At 44.8% G+C, this 18,927-nt stretch overlaps 1 protein-coding gene across 9 annotated transcripts in view; it reads left to right on the forward strand.

Moving 5' to 3' along the window:
- The window catches only part of LOC131743081 (zinc finger MYM-type protein 2), a 94,277-nt gene that overhangs the window by 65,571 nt on the left and 9,779 nt on the right, over window positions 1–18,927 (forward strand). For all 9 annotated transcript variants that reach the window (XM_059041502.2, XM_067016393.1, XM_067016397.1 and 6 more), the window contains 9 exons: window positions 675–840; window positions 1,799–1,833; window positions 7,399–7,528; window positions 8,454–8,569; window positions 9,139–9,307; window positions 10,503–10,628; window positions 11,435–11,529; window positions 12,788–12,956; window positions 14,036–14,187. In XM_059041502.2, the coding sequence (XP_058897485.1) occupies window positions 675–840; window positions 1,799–1,833; window positions 7,399–7,528; window positions 8,454–8,569; window positions 9,139–9,307; window positions 10,503–10,628; window positions 11,435–11,529; window positions 12,788–12,956; window positions 14,036–14,187 (1,158 nt within the window). The remainder of the gene's footprint in view (window positions 1–674; window positions 841–1,798; window positions 1,834–7,398; window positions 7,529–8,453; window positions 8,570–9,138; window positions 9,308–10,502; window positions 10,629–11,434; window positions 11,530–12,787; window positions 12,957–14,035; window positions 14,188–18,927) is intronic.

The raw sequence follows: 18,927 nt of genomic DNA on the forward strand, positions 1-18,927 counted from the left end.
TATTCTGGTCTGTACAGTTGTATAAATGGGTCCATTATGAGCTCAGCTGAACCTGGGAAATCTGTTCATTAATCAGAGATTTTCAGTGTAGTATGATTGTGGGAGATTTCGACCACTATATCATTATGGCTCTCAAAATCATTTTGTAATATTAAAATGCATTGTACCGGGACTTCCCTGGTGGTCCAGTGGTTAAGACTTTGCCTTCCAATCCAGGGGGTGCGGGTTCAATCCCTGGTCAGGGAGCTGAGATCCCACATACCTCGGGCCAAAAAATCAAAACATAAAACAGAAGGAGTATTGTAACAAATTCAATAAAGACTTTAAAAATGGTCCATATCCAAAAAAAAATTCTTAAAAAAAAAAAAACACATCATGCCAATTTGGCTACCACTGTTCAGTTTTTTTGGTTAGCCTATCTTTGTAATGCTGGTCTTTGACTTCTGGTAAATATAGAAAGGGATTTTGACAGGTAAATTGCTACTTGTAAAAAACTTTTGTGGATTTTACTGTATGTTTATGATTTATATTACAATTTTATTTTTTCTTTATCAGACATTGTTTTATCACATTTGACAACAGTCACTGAACCGTCTAGAAATCTTGTAAAGAACATGTCTGACTTTTTAAACCTTGTCGTGGGAGGTGTCTGACACCTTCCTTTTGTCGTCCAGGCCGCCAGGTGTGACTGCTGTAAATCTCAGGGCACCCTGAGGGAGAGGGTGCAGTGGCGCGGGGAGATGAAGCATTTCTGCGACCAGCACTGCTTGTTGCGCTTCTACTGTCAGCAGAACGAGCCCAACATGACAACCCAGAAAGGACCTGAAAACTTACACTATGGTATGTGATCGTTTAGGTAGTAACTTGAAAAACCTGTAAAGCAGTTTTCAGTTTCAGAGATCTGGATGCAAGGTAATGATAATAAGCATTTGACTTCAGAGATAGTTTAATAGCAACTTCCATAGTTTCCCTGGGTGGAAGTGCCTTCAGTGATGTTTCTGTAGATGTACTGCTTTTTGTTTTATTCTCTTAAAAATTTAATGCTAGTTGAACAAAATAGAGTCTACTTGGGGATAGAGAGAAGCTAAACAGAATTATAACAAAAATTGTAAAAAAGTTGATCTGCCTATCATGTGTCAATTGCAATTTTTTTTTTTTTTTTTTTTTTTAATTTATTTTTGGCTGTGTTGGGCCCTCGTTTCTGCGCAAGGGCTTTCTCTAGTTGCAGCGAGACGGGGCCACTCTTCATCACGGTGCGCGGGTCTCCCACTATCGCGGCCTCTCCTGTTGCGGAGCACAGGCTCCAAACACGCAGGCTCAGTAGTTGTGACACACTGGCCCAGCCGCTCCGCGGCATGTGGGATCTTCCCAGACCAGGGCTCGAACCCATGTCCCCCGTAATGGCAGGCCAGACTCCCAACCACTGCGCCACCAGGGAAGCCCCTCACTTGCATTTTAAATGAAAACTATTTTTAGCAAATTGTATGTGCTGGGGGTAGGTAGGAGAGACAATGAAAACCCTTTAGACTTATTTAATAAATGAGTTAAATCTAAGAACATAGTATTGCTCCCAAAGCAGTGGATACTTTCTGAGGGGACAAAATGGGGAAAGAGTTAATTCCACTACTTAGGTCTGTATTTCAGCTCTCAAATCTCATATTGTTTACTTGAAAGAACTTAAAATATATTTTCTTCAATAACTATTTTAAAAATCAGTAAAAATTAATGAGAAATATGGATTTAGAAAACCCTGAAGAAAGTGATATATTTGTCTTATTTTAAATTTGTTTGTTTTTAGATCAGGGTTGTCAGACGTCCCGAACCAAAATGACAGTAAGTATTGCTTAAGTAAAGTGCTCAATACTGACTCTCATCATGTGGGGAGAAAAAGTAATTAGTCCATTTTAATCTGATTGTAATAATAAAAGATTTTTTTACTTTCCTCTATTGAGACAGTTGAAGCATTCATATTCTGCTAACTTACCCGATATAAAAACAGGTCCTTTTCTACCTGCTAAGGAATATAAAGGTGAATTAATTGTGGCCTTTACCCACATTGGGCGGGAGAGACATATCAATATTTGCGTTGAGCGCTCATCCCAGCTGCATGTTTAGGGCAGTAGCAATGGTGCATTTGAAATGGTGGAGTGTATGCGGTCCTGGCAGCTGTGACAAAACTTCTGAACAGCTGAGTAGAAGGTTGCCAGTAGACGATGAGAAGTCGGGGGTATAATAATGTCCAGAGGCGTGCGTGTTTGGCCAGACTGTTCACTGGGGCCGAACTTGGAGGGGTGGACCTGAGCGGGCGGGATCCGGGGAAGCGGGAGGCAGGCCGGGCGAGGCGGATGCCCCTCAGACAGACGGGTCTGGAGATCTGTCCTGGGGGCCAGGCCCTGGGAGTTTGTAAGCTTGAGGAGTTCTTCCATAATGCTTTGTCCTGGGGGTTTTTCTGTTTTCTTTTTTTTTTTTCTGTAGTGTTTTTCTTTCTCTTGATGTAATACATCAGATTCTGCTTTCACATTAGCATTTCAAGGCCCTTGTAGGCTGAAAGTGGCCATTGTTGTATAAACGGAGCCTCGCACTGAACAGTGGGCCGGCCCTCTCGTGCCCGCCTGCAGGAGCCACCCTGATCCAGGGGCCTCTGTGGGAGCCATTTACCAGCATCGTGGTCGGCCTCTGCTCGTGTGGTCCTGGGCAGAGGAGTTAACCAGCTCTGGCTACAGACTGGAATTACCTGGGGAGTGTTCAAAACCTTGAGAATACCCGGGCTCCAACTCAGAACTTCTTTAGGTGATTTTAACATGTAACCACAGTTTAGGATCTCTGATGTAGATGAAAGATTGGTGTTTTTGTATTATTCCATTCCGCGTGTGTTTGTTTTTGGCAACATCTAGTTCCCCCGCACGGGGATCAAATGGAATGGAAGTGCAGAGTCCTAACCACTGTACCACCAGCGAATTCCCAGTTTTGGGTTTTGATGTTAATAGTTAGAATCCTAGACAAGTAAGAGTGCTTTTTTCTTTGCTTTCCTCCCCTATCTGTTCTGCCCTTGCGGTAATATATATATATATATATATATATATTTTTTTTTTTTTTTTTTTTTTTTTTGCGGTACGCGGGCCTCTCGCTGTTGTGGCCTCTCCCGCTGCGGAGCACAGGCTCCGGACGCGCAGGCGCAGTGGCCATGGCTCACGGGCCCAGCCGCTCCGCGGCACGTGGTATCTTCCCGGACCGGGGCACGAACCCGTGTCTCCTGCATCGGCAGGCGGGCTCTCGACCACTGCGCCACCAGGGAAGCCCGCGGTAATATATTTTTCAGTCAGATAATTCAGGAGTGTTGAGCTGAATTGTCAGATTCTAACCAGGCACTTGATCCGTGCTGAGGAGCGTAAAGATGATCACTCCCTGTTTGGCATCCGCGTGCAGCCGTAAGGCAGCTCCCAACCTTGTTTCAAAGCTTTGACCAAGGATTCAAGACGCCCTTCTGCCCGCACAGAAGCAGGTACTCTTCTCCTGCTGCAGCACTGAGGCCTCCTCATGGGACGGATGGAAGGATGGCCCTTTGCAGCCATCACCTCCTGTCACGTAGAGCCCCTCCCACCTTGTCCTGGGATGAGAGCTCAGCTGTAGAGTTTGGGGCAAGTCACTTTATGGCTCTTTGTGTGACCTTCCCCTTGTTTGTAATGTGGGCATGAAGACGGAACCTCGTCGGGGTCGTCACCAAGAGCGCTAACCCACGGGGGCAGGGCGTGTGGTGTTGGAGACATAGGGCCTGCGTTGGGGAAGCCACTTGAACCCTGACTTCAGAACTCTTCACTCTGTCACCTCCACTGGGCTGTACAGCTTCTGAGCCTCAGTTTCCTCATCTGTAAAATGGGAGTGAGAAAACACCTACTACCCCTTGTGGTACTGAGGGTTAAAGAATTCATTTCATGAGGTGTGTGACTTTGGTGCTCTGCATAGTGTCCTAGTCCGTTTGAGCTACTATATATAACAGGATGCTATAAGTGAGGCAGCTTACAAACAACAGAAGGTATTTCTTGGAGTTCTGGAGGCTGGAAGTCTGAGATCATGGCTGCAGCAGGCCTGGTGTCTATTGAGGGCCTGCTTCCTGGTTCCCAGATGGCCGTCTTGTCACGTGTCCTCACGTGGGGGAGGGTTTTTTTTGGGTCTCTTCTGTGAGGGGCACTGATCCCATTCACAAGGGCTCTGCTTTCATGGCTGAAATCACCACCTAAAGGCCACACCTTCACATGACATCCCCTTGGGGATTAGATCTGAGTGTGAATTTTAGGGGGACATAGACATTGTCTGTAGCTTCAAGTCCCTGGCCATATAGCAAATACTCAAGAGGTGCGGTGGCTTTTGTCATTATAATTTTCATTATTTGGGGTCCTTCTTCAGAATTCATTATCAGTAGGTATAGATCCTGCCTGTTGACCAACAGAAAAGTAAGAAGCATTATCAGGTGTCGGTTTTTACCAGGTGGCATAGTTTAGTGGACATAGTGCCCTGTCAGCAGAATGACGAGTAACCTAGGATGTCTGTGACTTTGACCCCTGGTTCATAAGAGGGTTCTAGAGTGTTTCCCAGTTCAGACACAACTTACCCAGGTTTGGTATGTAGTAGATACTCAATAGCTGTTTGTTAACTATTCCTCCCGCTTTGCAGTTGAGGAAATTGAGGCTCAGGAGACCAAGTGACTTGCCTGATGTTGCACGGCGGTGATGTCAGACCAGCTCCGTGGCGCGGGGTTGGGAATCGTGGTGAGCGTTGAATGAGCTTACACGGGACCAGCCCCCTTGGCCATGAGCATGACTTGAAACTTATGAGAGATCCACCGTGCATCGTTTTTTATTAGTACCCTTTCATCTTTGTGAATTGGCCTGCTCTCTAAGATGTCTGTCACCCCCGAATCAGTGCCCACTAGCTGTCGAGGTCACGTGCAGACCGTGAGTTTCCAGGGGTGTGGGCCCCTGGGGCTGCTTGACCATCTCCTCTCAGCTTCAAGCAAGTGTCCTCTTCACAGTCTGACGAGTGCCAGTTTTTCCTATTTTTGTGCTTTGTGTTGGTGATTTTTGCTGCTGGGTTAAGCACCAGAAGGTGCTGTGTGTCTGACTGGGGACCCGTGTGAGTTCAGTTTCGTGGATGAACGATGTGGTTCATCTATAAAGAGGGATAAGGAATCCAGCATCTGTAGGGCTAAGGTAAACACTGGTGCATAGGGAAGCTGTGGGAAAGATGGTATGGTGACTAAATTTGTGGATTCGCGAGCTTATGACTGATTGCAACACAGCACAGTGACCAGCAGTGTGGTGAGCCTGTCGGCTCACAGCCTGTCACCAGGATCAGGGAAAGGGTGGCCTCTTTGTGCTGGTGCTGGCCCACTCACATGTGAAAAATGTGGGCCTTGCAGGCCCCGGTGGGCTCTGCAGGTCTGGGCTCTGCAGAGAGGGGGCTGCTTGGGGTTACGCAGGAAGATGCAGGTTGGCTAGTTTTTGCAAGGTCATTGGTAAAACGAACCTACCGAATGCACAGTCGTCTCAAAGCCCTGACTTGAATCCTTCTGAGACTGTGTGACCTTGCTCTTGGGCCAAGGCCAAGGGTGACCAAGTGCAACCCTCTGGTGCGTAGAGCCCCAGACCACGAGCACTTAGAGGGGAATGTGGCCCGTGTGCCCGTCCGTGGGGTGGGACAGAAAAAGCAGGGTTGGTGTCCGAAATATTCTGGGGTTGGTTTCGCAGCTGCATCATCCTAGAAGTTGAACTCGGCCTCCAGGATGGAAACCTTGAGCCTTCGGGATTTGATTATCGGATGTTATCCATGGTGGTGGAGGACTCAGAAACCACCCCCAGACGCTGAGTACCCCTCCCCCCTCCCCCACCCCCAGCAGGGCGCACTGGGCGTTCAGGGCCCAGTTGCAGCGAGGACGCCGGGGACGGGCCCCGCCCTGCGCAGCATCAGGAGGCCGCTTGGGAAATGAGTGGCGTTGGAAGATGTTTGATGAGACTGCGTGGAAAATGTCCGTCTTTGAAGGTGTTACAGAAAATAAAAAGAGCGTTGAAAACGTGCGCATCGCACACAGATGAGTGCAGGTGGTTGTGGCAGAAAAGGTGGCCAAGCCCAGCGGGGAGACTGGACAAGGTGGCAAAGCCTCAGAATGGCTGCCGGAAGACGGCCTGAGACCCCCGGAGTTGTGCCCTGACCGCGGCTGAGATACTGCCCTGGGGTCCTGCCGCGGGGCCGGGCCGGGAAGCGCCCGGGAGACCATGCGGTCTTCATTTCTGACGCGAGTTACCCCCCTCCCCGGGACAGCCGGGTTCCGCAGCGCAGCCCCGGGGCGGTGACGAGGCACCCTCGCTTTTCCGGACTCGGGCTCCGCCTGCTGCGCATGCGTGCGCGGGGAGGGGCGGGGGCGGGGCGCCGTACGCCGCGTGCGGAGAGTGAGATCCCTTTCGGAGCGAGGGTTCCATTTCCGCAGGGGCTGTGTGCGCTTGGCACCCGAAGACTCGGAGCTCTGAGTTGTGTCCCTTTCCCCGTAGCGGTAGGTGGTGTGCACAGCACCTTCGTGTCGTCTCTTAGGCACGGAGCTGCAACTTGCTTTACAGCGTGTGTGTGTGATTGTTTACGTGGTGTAAACGGTACTGTGGTGAACAGGCTGAAACATCTGACCGTATCGAGAGGAGACGTTCCTAAAATTGCCGTGGTTGGGACAGAGGAAACAAAGTTTGATAACATTTTTGGTAATAATTTTCATTTTTCTTTTCAAATTTAGCACCACGTATAAGCAGTTTATACAGTAGAGGGAGCTAGAGTATCAGGAAGCCATAATAAGAGTCTAATTATTTTCAAAAGTCAGGTTAACAACCTTGCTTTTTTTTTTCTTTTTTTTGCGGTACGCGGGCCTCTCACTGCCACGGCCTCTCCCATTGCAGAGCACAGGCTCCGGATGCGCAGGCTCAGCGGCCACGGCTCACGGGCCCAGCCGCTCCGCGGCACGTGGGATCTTCCCGCACCGGGGCCCGAACCCGCGTCCCCTGCATCGGCAGGCGGATACTCAACCACTGCGCCACCAGAGAAGCCCAACAACCTTGCTTTTTTACTTAGGAATGAGACTTGTCTTTTATTTTATTTAAAAAAGTGCACTGTGGTATCCTTCGAAAAAGATAAATCCGTAGAATGAACGATTACTACTGCTTTGCCAGTAGTTAGGATAGATTCATGTTGATCTTTCCAGATTAAGAGTTTGGTAAACATAGTAGAAAAGGCATAAATTGATTATATTCTTCCACTTTTGTGTGTTCCCCCCGCTGGACCTAGAAACCAGATATTATTAACAGCATGAAGTAATAAAAATTAGAGGCAGAAATAAAAATGTTTCTCTTTGCTTCTCTGTAGGGCTCAGCACCACCCCCTTCTCCAACCCCCAACAAGGAGATGAAGAACAAGGCAGTTCTGTGCAAACCTTTGACCATGACGAAGGCAACTTACTGCAAACCTCACATGCAGAGCAAGTCTTGTCAGACAGGTGACTCGCATCCTGACCCTCGCTGAGTGAAATCCATGCTTTTCTCAAATAATGGGGCTACAGAGTAGATTTGTTGGGTCACTTTGTCACTTTCTGTTGATTTTGCTTATCTGGTTTTAGACATGCCTTCAGAATACAGCATGTCATTTAAAATCATTAATAAAGATCAATCTCTAACAAAGGCCTGCAAGTTATGTCACCAGTGATAAAACACTGTATCAGAAATTTCCTTAGGGGCCAAGACCCGCTAAAGTTACAGTGCTCTTCTGAGAAGGCCGTCTCTGAGTGTGGTCTGTAACCGTAACTATTCTGTGCCCTTGTCAGGATGCGCTGAAATCATTCAGATATGTATTTTCATCACATTTAAATGTTAGCTGTATTCTGATTGTTTGAATAAGTAAACTTTTTTGTGGGGGTGTGAGAGTGTCTGGGACCATATATAATACTTTAAAAGATGTTTTCTTTCTATTTTTAAAAAGTCTAGGGGCTTCCCTGGCCGTCCAGTGGTTAAGACTCCGCTCTTCCAGTGCGGGGGGCCCAGGTTCCATCCCTGGTCGGATCCCCACGTGCCACGTGGCCAAAAAAAAGGTCTACATTCTGCTCCCTATAACTTAGGACAGCTACTGCATTCAGTTTTGTTGTTTTTGGTTTGTTTGTTTGTTTGTTTGTTTTTGATCACGCCGCGCAGCATGTGGGCTCTTAGTTCCCTGTCCAGGGATGGAAGCTGTGCCCCCTGCGCTGGAAGCACGGAGTGTTAACCGTCGGACTGCCGGGGAAGTGCCTGTTGTTTTTAACTTAGCCTAGTTTTATGGAAACTGGGAACTTCTTTTAAATGGGTACTGAGGTGCTTAAATTTTTCTTTTGCTGCCACATTACTTTGACTCGTCGTGGTTGACGTTGTCCTTGAACTCTTTCTTTGCCCCAGACGGTGAGTGGCGGACGGAGTACGTGCCGGTGCCCGTGCCGGTGCCCGTGTACGTGCCGGTGCCCATGCACATGTACAGCCAGAGTGTGCCCGTGCCCACGGCCGTGCCCGTGCCTGTAAGTCGGGGTGGGGGGTGTGGCAGTGGGGTGGCGGTGACTGCTGCAGTGACGCTGCTGGGACAGAGGGTGGAGGCTTGGCTTGGCTTGGGCAGTTCACTTGGGTCTGGTGGAGGCTTTGCCAGGGGTTGCTCTGTGCGTAAGCAGCTAAGAGCTCATCTTTGAGAGTGAAGTTCAGCCGATGTCTGCACCTGCTTTACACATACTGTGTAAACATATTTGTGTTCATTTTAGAAAGACAGATTTCTGAACCGTAAGGTTTACAACTGATACATGGAATAGAGGCTCATACAAATGTCATCCCCTGCAGTGCTGGGGACACTGTGTCAGGGCTTGGCTACTGTACTGTAGTCCCCTGGTGACAGAAATGCCTCAAAAATTACTTGTTACTTCAAAAAGTAGCTGCTTGTATTCGGGGCTTTCTTTGTGATACTTAACATACGTGTTCTTGCCAGAACTTCTAACCAGTGCAGCATTATGAAGTAGATCGTGTGTCGGAGTGATTTTTAATTTGGAGGAACACCTTGTACTGCTGAGTGAGCCCGAGAGTAAGTCCTTTGTTTACTTAGGTGCCAGTCCCCGTGTTTCTGCCCGTCCCCGCGGACGGCAGTGAGAAGATCCCCGCAGCAGCCGAGGAGCTCAAGAGCACGGTGTCTTCCGATCCCCTGGGCACAGAGCTGCTGCCGGTGACTGACACGGCTGAGGACGAGGGGAAGGCAGAGGGCGCCGACGTCCACAGTGAGTCCCCCGCTGCTGGGGGGCGGTGGGGGCCACTGGAGGAGCGAGGCCGGGCTGTCGCTGTGCTGCAGCCCGAGCGGGCGTGGGCACGCTGCAGCAGAAGTGCATGTCGGGTCACGAGGCCCGCGCTGTATCTAGCAGGTGCTCTCTGATGTCGAGCCCAGGAACTTGCACGGTCCCTGTTTCACTTGCTAACAGGATTTAACTTGTAAAATCGACTCGTGAGTTATTCTTGTTTCAGTGGACGAGCTCAGACACAAAAAACTAAGTTGTACTAGGCTTTTATAATTCAAACTCTTATTTTATGATGGTTATCCCACATTTTGTTTTATTGATTTATACTAAGAAAGTAAGCTGCATTATCTAAGCCAGCGTTTGTCCTAACTAGTGCTTGTCAAACGGTGTAGCGGGACGTGTGTCTCTGGGCACGCTTCTCCTGCCTCAGCCCTCCAGGGCCACCCTGAGCTTCCCGCTCCCCTCGCCCAGAGCACAGTGCGTCTCGTGCGTGACGTGTTTGGGAAGCACTCTGTTAGGCAGTGGGAAATGAATTTAGTGGTTGCAACCAGTGTTCTCTGTGTTTTGTTTTTGTTTTTGTTTTTTAAAAAAAGAAAGAAAGAAATGGAAAAAATATGTCAGCATGAATCCCTCCTAGAAAGGGTATTGTTTTGTGAAACTTTTGTTTCCAGTGTGTATGCATGTGTCTCTGTTTCCCACCACCACCCTGAACTCAATAAAATGCCTTTCTCACTGGGTTGCAGTACAAATGTGTTTCAGGCAACCGATCAAAACGTTAGAAGCCAGTTGTGAATAAGCGTATTTTGAATGACGTGAAAACCTAGGTCACAATTCAGAAAGAGTTGAAAATTACAGTTATCCATGCTCGTAAGTTTATTTTTGACGAGATTGCTCTTAGAGACACTCTACAGAGTTGTTTTAGTACTAAAGCATGCTTTCTAACTTTGTAGAGGGGCAGTCAAAACTTAGAAGATTGAAAGTTTTTGTGTATTCACGATTATCTAATACAAAGTTTATAGTAGCTTACGTTTCAAGGTAGCTGCATGCTTTTTCGTTTTGTACCTATTAATATAAGTATTCCTGTTTTGCATTTACAATTCAATGGCTTTTGCCAGATTATATGTAGGTATTGTTGAAGTTTTCTATTTTGATTTCTGATGATATTATGGCTTGATTACAGGTGTAATTATTGAAACGGACATAATTGGTTCAGATCTCTTGAAGAACTCTGACCCAGAGACACAGTCCAGCATGCCTGATGTACCATATGAACCAGATTTGGACATTGAAATAGATTTCCCCAGAGGTAGTAAAAATGCCGGTTTATTCTCTCAGTGCGAAGTGTGGCTCTGCACTTCAGTTATGGCGTCATAACCGTGGTTATGATCGTTAACAATCTGATGTTCGTGTCACTGCCTGTGCTGTTACTGTGGGTCTTTTCTTTTTTACCCAGATAAAACCCAGCAGTTAACTTCCAAAATGAAGCATATGTTGAATTGTAGGAACTTAAAAGGAATTTCCCAGAGCCTTAAAAAGAAACTTTCTTAAAACTAATTCATTATAGAAACTTTTACAGATATAGAAGTGTTGGTGTGTCTTTTAAAAAATTTAAATAAAATATTGATAGTATTTTTCTTAAAATCGCTTTGAAAATTAAGTTAACCTTCAAAGGGAAACCTTTTCTGGTGTTTTGTAAAAGAAATGTGTTCTGTGTTTCATTGTTTATTTCCTTTATCGATGGGCAGTAAGCATATTGAAGAGAATGTAAAGCCTTTCACACTGGAAAAGATTTAATAGATTGACACAGATTTGTTCTGAGACCGTTTAGATCTCATAATTAAATTTCAGGTTTTAGTAATTTTTCTGTCACACACTTCCACAAAATTCCATGCTGATACGCATTGTCCATGTGTTTTAAGAGTATGAACAGGCGTTATCAGAACTTATAGACCAGGTTAGGTAGAGAAAATGGTTTGTTCTCCACGCAGCACAGGCTGCCCTGTGCGTGGTGCCTGTGCGCGTTCAGCGGGTGTTCCTTCGTTGGCTGAGTTTACATAGTGTGAGCCTGTGCTATTACGTTTGAAATGAAAGTTCTTCTGATTCACTTGTCAGCTGCTGAGGAGCTTGATATGGAAAGTGAGTTTTTATTACCACCTGTTTTTGGAGAAGAATATGAGGAACAGCCTAGACCTCGATCTAAAAAAAAGGTATGAAATGTAACAGTATTCTTGCATTCACGTCCTGTCTTTGTGTAATAGAGGGCAAGGGTACTTGAGCTTCAGTTGTGCCTGAGAATGTGGGAAGGTACTTTGTATTCTGGAATTAAAAAGACTTAAGAGGTAAAGCTTTTATTACTTCATTTCTAGGTAATAAAAATATATCCTATTTAGTTGTAGTTTCATAGAAGAGTGAATATTATTGCAACTTTTTATTTTGAATTTTTAATCTTGATAAAAGGTTGTCATTGATAAAAGGTTTACATATTTGCTAAAAAAGTAAATTCAGTTATTAGACAACAACTGAGACTGTTTTCTAGGGAGCTGTTTTTTCCATTGTTATTTTTGATGAGGTTGAGGTGTACACAGTTGTTACATCTGGTCTCCCTGAAGCATCCCAGCACATAGGAAGACGTACTGGACAATTCAGTCATTCAGGGATCCCAAGTCTAAATGTACAAATGGATATCCTTGTTCTGAACGTTTTATTAACAACTTTCTGTATTTCTGACTTCCAACATAAAGCAAGGATTTTTTTTTAAAAGATGACGTTTCCCAAATTTCTCCAAAAAAGAAAGAAAGGAAAAATTGAAAAAAGGAGTGAATACCTGCAGTAGAATGAAATTGGACTCTTAAACTTGACACCACACACAAAAATGAACTCAAAATGAGTCAAAAACCTAAATGTAAGAACTGAAATTATAAAACTCTTAGAAGAAAACATAGGCCTGAATCTTCATTAACTTGGGCTAGACATTGTTTCTTAGATGAGACACCAAAAGCACAGGAACAAAAGGAGAAAACAGATGAATTGGGTTATATCCAAATTTAAAATTTTTGTACAGCAAACAGTACCATCAAGGACGTGGGAAGGAGCTGAGGAGTCATCTCCTATGAGGTGGAGTCTTTGAGAAGTTCTTCAGTTTCTCTCTTACATTAATATTTGGAATCCTTCTATTTCAGATTTTAATTATTATATATGTATTTTCTCATCAGTGACTCTCAACTCACAGCAGTAGTTAATATGATTTTGTTGGACAAAGTAGTTTATGCAGAAATAGAGCATTCATGGAGAGAGATTTCAAGTAATGTCATAGGTAACTGTTCTCAGATCAGAAATTCCAGTCAGTTCTAATCATGTAAATATATTTCTTTGTAATGTGCATTTGTTGAGAGATGGCTTATATAAAGTCATGAAATAATACAGGCTTAAGAAAATGAAGATCTGACAGTGGTGTTTTACTACCAGGGGGCCAAGAGGAAGGCAGTGTCAGGGTACCAGTGTCACGATGACAGTTCTGACAACTCGGAATGCAGCTTCCCTTTCAAGTACACGTATGGGGTAAACGCCTGGAAACACTGGGTCAGAACGAGGCAGCTTGATGAAGATCTTCTGGTGTTAGATGAGCTAAAATCTCGTAAGTGTTCTAATTTTTAAAATCAAGGTTTTTATTCATATTTTGGTAACTTCTTCTGTGCATCCGTTTACGTGCACGAGCGAGCTTGCGCGCAGACACGCACATGCGCACCGTGTTGCTCGAGTGAAGTCCTTATGGTCACGTCGGGTCGTGGAGCTCTTGTTGCTTGGTGGTCAGTACAACTCAAATAGACCTTCCGTTTCCTTATTGAAGTTGGTGATTATGATGATTGTGGGTAAAGAAGAAAGTTTGCTCTAAGCAGATAGAGCCCTTTGCAGCAGGACAGGTTCTTTACTGTGGATGGACCCGTCCATGGCACCACAAAGAGGGTAGGAAGTTTGGCCTTATTAAGGTGCTGGAGTCAGACTGCCAGGGCTCCCTCATGTATGAGCATCTCAGTTCCCCAGCTCTGAAGGGGGGGGGGTAACATTACCCACCCTGTAGGGTTGTCTTGAGAATTACATTAGAAAATACACGTAAACTTAGAACATTCCTTCATCCACAGGAAAGGCTTAATGTTGACTGATATTAGAATACCCACAGTATGTGAAAATCCAGAAGGTACTCAAGTTAATCATTAATTACCGTGAAGCTACATGTACTGTACATTAAAAAAAATGTTTTTCCTTGAAAAAAAAAAAAAAAGGTTTTTGTTGTTAACTGCCTTTGATTTTAAAAATCATGAATGTAGCTTAAAATATTTTACATTTAAATGTAGCTGTTATTTGATCTTTAAATTCTTACACAGAATAAAGTGATTTCAGAAAGTTTCTTAATCTTAAGACAGTAAATAATAATTTTTTTCTTTTTTTTTTTTTTTTTTTTTTTTTTTTTTTTTTTTTTTTTTTTTTTTGCGGTACGCGAGCCTCCCACTGTTGTGGCCTCTCCCGCTGCGGAGCGCAGGCTCCGGACGCGCAGGCTCAGCGGCCATGGCTCACAGGCCCAGCCTCTCCGCGGCACGTGGGATCTTCCTGGACCGGGGCACGAACCCGCGTCCCCTGCATCGGCAGGCAGAGTCTCAACCACTGCGCCACCTGGGAAGCCCAATAATTATTATTTTAAATTTTATTTCTTTTTAGCTAAGTCGGTAAAGTTGAAAGAGGATCTCCTCTGTCACACCACAGCTGAGCTTGACTATGGCTTGGCCCATTTTGTCAATGAGATCCGAAGGCCAAATGGGGAGAACTATGCACCTGACAGCATTTATTATCTTTGCCTCGGGATTCAAGAGGTGAGTGATTTCACGGTTACTTTTGAATATAACGTTGTTAAGAAAGGTTGTTGTGGTAGGTTCTTGGAGAAAAAAAAGTTCTGCTTCAAGAATATTACGGAACATCAGGGTTTATTGGCTTACCAAGAGAGGCAAAAGTGATTTATTCAAAAATACTGGGGTATTATAAAGGGTTTTCTTAGCTACTTTGTATACAGGTGTTTCTGCTATAATGTGCTATGTCCCTAAAAGTGAAATTCAGGTTCTCCAAAACTGTACCAAAACCAAAAAGAACTTAGGTGAAAAACAAAGTTAGTAATGGATCACTCGAAGCTCATGCATCTTTTGTAACAGGACTAATGATGTGTCTGTTTGTTACCATGTATATATATATATATATGATAATCAGGTTGATTTCATCCCCACCTTACAATTGCAAATAAACGAGTTAACATTCTGAGGCATGGTGTATATATGTGTATATGTAGATCTGTGCTGATCTACATGTAAACAGATAAATGACTTCCCTCTGCAAGTAGGTCTGCTTCATCTCTGATGTGTGTCTAACTTGTTAAATAGTGTAAGTACTCATTAGTTCTTTGGAATCATCTTATAAAAGATTTCATTCTTTAGAGGTTTTAGGTAAACTTCAACCACATGTCTGTGAATCTTGAATGAATACATTTCCCATGATAAACATGAAGATCCACTTCAGATAATGACTTTTAGTTTTGAACAGATTGTACAGGTTTGAGCCCAGAGGTCAGGAAAGGTCCTAGCTTTACATTCTATGTATTTGTAAATATGGTAAATGATAGGAGGAAATATTCTTATGTAGAGTTTTGTTTATAGGCCTAAAATTAAATGTTAATGCTGCTAACAGGTAGTAGGTGCTGAAATAAATTAATGGAGAAAACTAGAATTGTCTTAATTTGTGTTTCACTTTCCCTCTTCCGGATAGAAATGTGCCTAAGATTCTCTAGGCGCTGGTGGAGAAAAACATATAGCTCGAAATTACTGTGTATTCAGAGACCATCACATAGTTTGCAGTAGCAAAATATTTATATATTAGAACTTCAAATACCATTAGAGGTTTGAAAGCTAAATGGATTGTAATATTAATGATTATAAATGATGTCTTCAAGTAGGTTCATTTTTTTCCAGTTTTTTAATTGTGGTAAATAAAATACATATAACACAAAATTTACCATCTTAACTAATTTTAAGTGTACAGTTCTGGGGTATAAAGTACATTGATAATCTTGTGGAAACATCACCAACATCCATCTTCATAACCCTCTTCATCTTGCAAAACTGAGACTTTGTCCCCATTAAATACTAACTCCTCATCCCCCACTGCCCTGGCACCCACCCTTCTTCTTTCTGTTTCTGTGAGTTTGACTCTCCCAGGTACCTCATGTAAGTGAAATCAGCATAATGTCCTGAAGTTCATCCATGTTGTAGCACACATCAGAATTTCCTTTCTTTTTAAAATAGCTTCTTTATACACTGAAAAACGTTTCCTCAAAATAAATTTTTACTACCGGAGCAGTACTCTTAAAGCTAGTCAAGATGGGACTTCCCTGGGGTTCCAGTGGTTGGGACTCCGTGCTTCCAACGCAGGGGGCTCGGGTTCCATCAATCCCTGGTTGGGGAACTAGGATCCCGCATGCCGTGCGGCGCAGCCAAAAAATTTATAAAAAAGAAAAAAAAAAAGGTCAAAATGGTAAATTTTATGTTCTGTGTATTTTTACCACAATTGGAAAACGAGTTGTTTTACTCTTCTCATCACTGGACAGATTTTCACAGGCTTGATTTAATTTTTTGTAAAAGACTGTATGGTATTTATAACCAGCTTTTTAAAAATAATCTTCAAACTCACTGTGGTGATAAGATGTCTGAAAGAGAGTTTCCAGCAAGCATTGCTGTTTGTTGGTACTTTGAGGATGCGTACCGAGGTAGAATTATTTTGGAAGAATGTGCGTCGTTTTCTGTGTGATGCGTTTTCTGATTCCATCCCCGGCGGACAACAGAAGCAGCCCGGCTTCCTCTCCAATGCCTGTGGACGTGTGGGGCAGGTGGTGTGTTGAGAAGTGAGGGTGGGCCAGCCTCTTTCCTCCCTCAGAGATGCGATCACTAATCCTGTCCTCTGACGGCATAAGGGGTGGTGGCTGTCGCCAGAAGCTCACGCAATATGGAGGTGAGGAAGGAGGAGGGGCTGCGTGAGCCCACAGTCCCGGTCAGTCTTTCGCACACTGTCGTACATCTGTGTGCGCGTGCTGCACACCACTTTTACCCAGCGTGGGTGGTGGGCGCCTGTTCCCCTGGGTCCTCCCACCCCATCGCGCTTGGCCAGATGTGAGTGCATCTCTGTTTTTTTATGAACGTGGCAAGACACACGGAAGCTTTGTCCCCAAGGACAGGGAACCCTGTTACACACTTCGGTGTCTTTCTTTCCCTCTGCTTCCCAGTCGTTGTGTCAGCCCCTGAAGACGTCTGGGTCAGAGCTCAGTGAATTCAGTCAGTGACGAGCATTCCCTCTGTTTTATAAACAGTGTGCACCCCCCCCTCCCCCCTGCCCACCAGATCTTACATAATTGTCCTGAGGAGCTGGTGCTTTTATTTCTAACCTTCCTTCTGACTAGCAGGGGTAACGTTAGGTCAACTCAGATGATGGTGCTCTGGCCTAGTTGCTGGTTAGCGTACACATGGTTTATATTCTTCATCCTTTTACTTTCCACTTGCTGTGTCTCCAGGTATAAAGCAGGCGCCTTTTAGGCAGCATATTGTTGGGACTTGTTTTTTATTTTTTATTTATCTTTTAATTTTTTTTTTGGCTGCATTGGAGCTTCTTTGTGGTGCACGGGCTTCTCATTGCAGTGGCTTCTCTTGCTATGGAGCACGGCACGTGGGCTCAGTAGTTGTGTTACACAGGCTCAGTGGTTGTGGCGCACGGGCTTAGTTTTAGTTGCTCCGTGGCATGTGGGATCTTCCCGGACCAGGGCTCGAACCCGTGTCCCCTGCACTGGCAGGCGAATTCTTAACCACTGTGTCACCAGGGAAGTCCCGGCTTGTTTTTCAAATTAAAAAAAATTTTAATCCAGTCTGACAATATTTGTCTTGGTGTGTTTAGACCAACAAAATTTTTTATTTAAAGAACCGGCTGGCAAACATTTTAGGCTCTGTAGGCCATACTTAATCTGTCGAAAGCAGCCTGGGCGCATGCAACTCTGTTTTAAGAAAACTTGGTTGTATTTGTAGATAGGCAGCGGGCCAGCCTTCAGGACTGTAGTGCAGACCCCGGTTTAGACCTTTTACATTTAATAATCACTGGGTTGAAAATCCTGCTTGTTTGTGCTTGTTATACAGTTGACCCCCCTTGTCTACAGGGGATACTGCAGGATCCCCACTGGAGGGCTGAAGCCTGTGTGTACTACACTGGCCTCTACACACCTACCTGTGATACAGTTTTGATTTGTAAATTAGGCACAGTAAGAGATGAACAATAGTTAATAATAGAACAGAATAATTATCATAATATGCTGTGATAAAAGTTATGTGAATGTGGTGTGTGTGTGTGTCTCTCTCTCTTAACACCTTTTCCATCGTAACTAAGCATTGACCACCCCTCTGTGGCTGTAGCTTTTTTAGTTTGAGGTGTGACAGCAAAACTAGCCTGAATTTTTTCCTGCTTTACGACATCGCAGATAAAAGATTCCTTCTTACCGTGGATCTCAGCAACCTCAGCATCCGATTTTTTTCTTTCCTGATTAAGTCCAGAACTGTCACCTTTTCACTCAGAGGAAGCACTGTGCGTCCTCTCTCTGGCGTGTCCGAATTGCCAGCTTCACTCCTCTTGCTTTGGGGCCATAGTTATGTAAAGTAAGGGTCACTTGAGCACAAGCCCTGCGACCCTGCAGTGGATCTGACAACCCGGATGGCCACCAGGTGCGTGATGGTGCGGGACGCGCCGGACGGACCAAGCGTGACTCACGTCCTTCCGGCCGGGACGGCGTGACATCGCGAGATTTCATCATGGCTTCTCAGAATGGCCTGCAATTAAAATTTATGAATTGTTTACTTCTGTCATCTTTCATTTAATAGTTTTGGACCTCGGTTGACTGTGGGTAACTGAAACCACAGAAAGTGAAACTGTGGATGAGGCGTCACTGTATCTATTCTTTGTGGGGTTTTTTTGTTTTTTTCTGCTTTCTTTTGAATTATTTTTCTGTGATTACATTTATCTCCATCATTGGTTTATTGTTTATGCCTGTTAGATTGTTTTTAGTGGGTTTGCAGTGTGCATCTTCAGTTAATCATTATATACCTTCAGATCCTCTTGCCCTGTCTCACATGCGGTAACCTCAAGCCCTGTGATCCCAGCTGCCGCCTCCAGTTCTTTGTGCTGTGGTCACATATTTTTCTTGTACATTCTTTTCACCCACTGGAGATGGACTCTGCAGACTTTGGTGTTTAAGTCATTCTTTAGCAACCCTCACTGTTAAGGTTTGTCATAGTAAGTTGTAAGAGTCATAAATTTGCACTAACTCACGGAGAGTGGGGCACAGAGAGGAGACAAGGGGAAAAGCATCAAGCTCACAGGCTGCTCAGAGAGGCTTCGCGCGCACAAACCCTTCCGCCCCGCCCTCACCGTGCGCGTCCGTGGAGTGTGTGCGCCACACCCTCTTCTCATCCGGGTCTCGCGCTCTGAGTTCTTGCCTTTGTATTTCAGCTTTGAGTTTTCTAAGCAACAGATTAGTT

The sequence above is a fragment of the Kogia breviceps genome, chromosome 16, assembly GCF_026419965.1.
Source record: "Kogia breviceps isolate mKogBre1 chromosome 16, mKogBre1 haplotype 1, whole genome shotgun sequence".
Taxonomy (NCBI): domain Eukaryota; kingdom Metazoa; phylum Chordata; class Mammalia; order Artiodactyla; family Physeteridae; genus Kogia; species Kogia breviceps.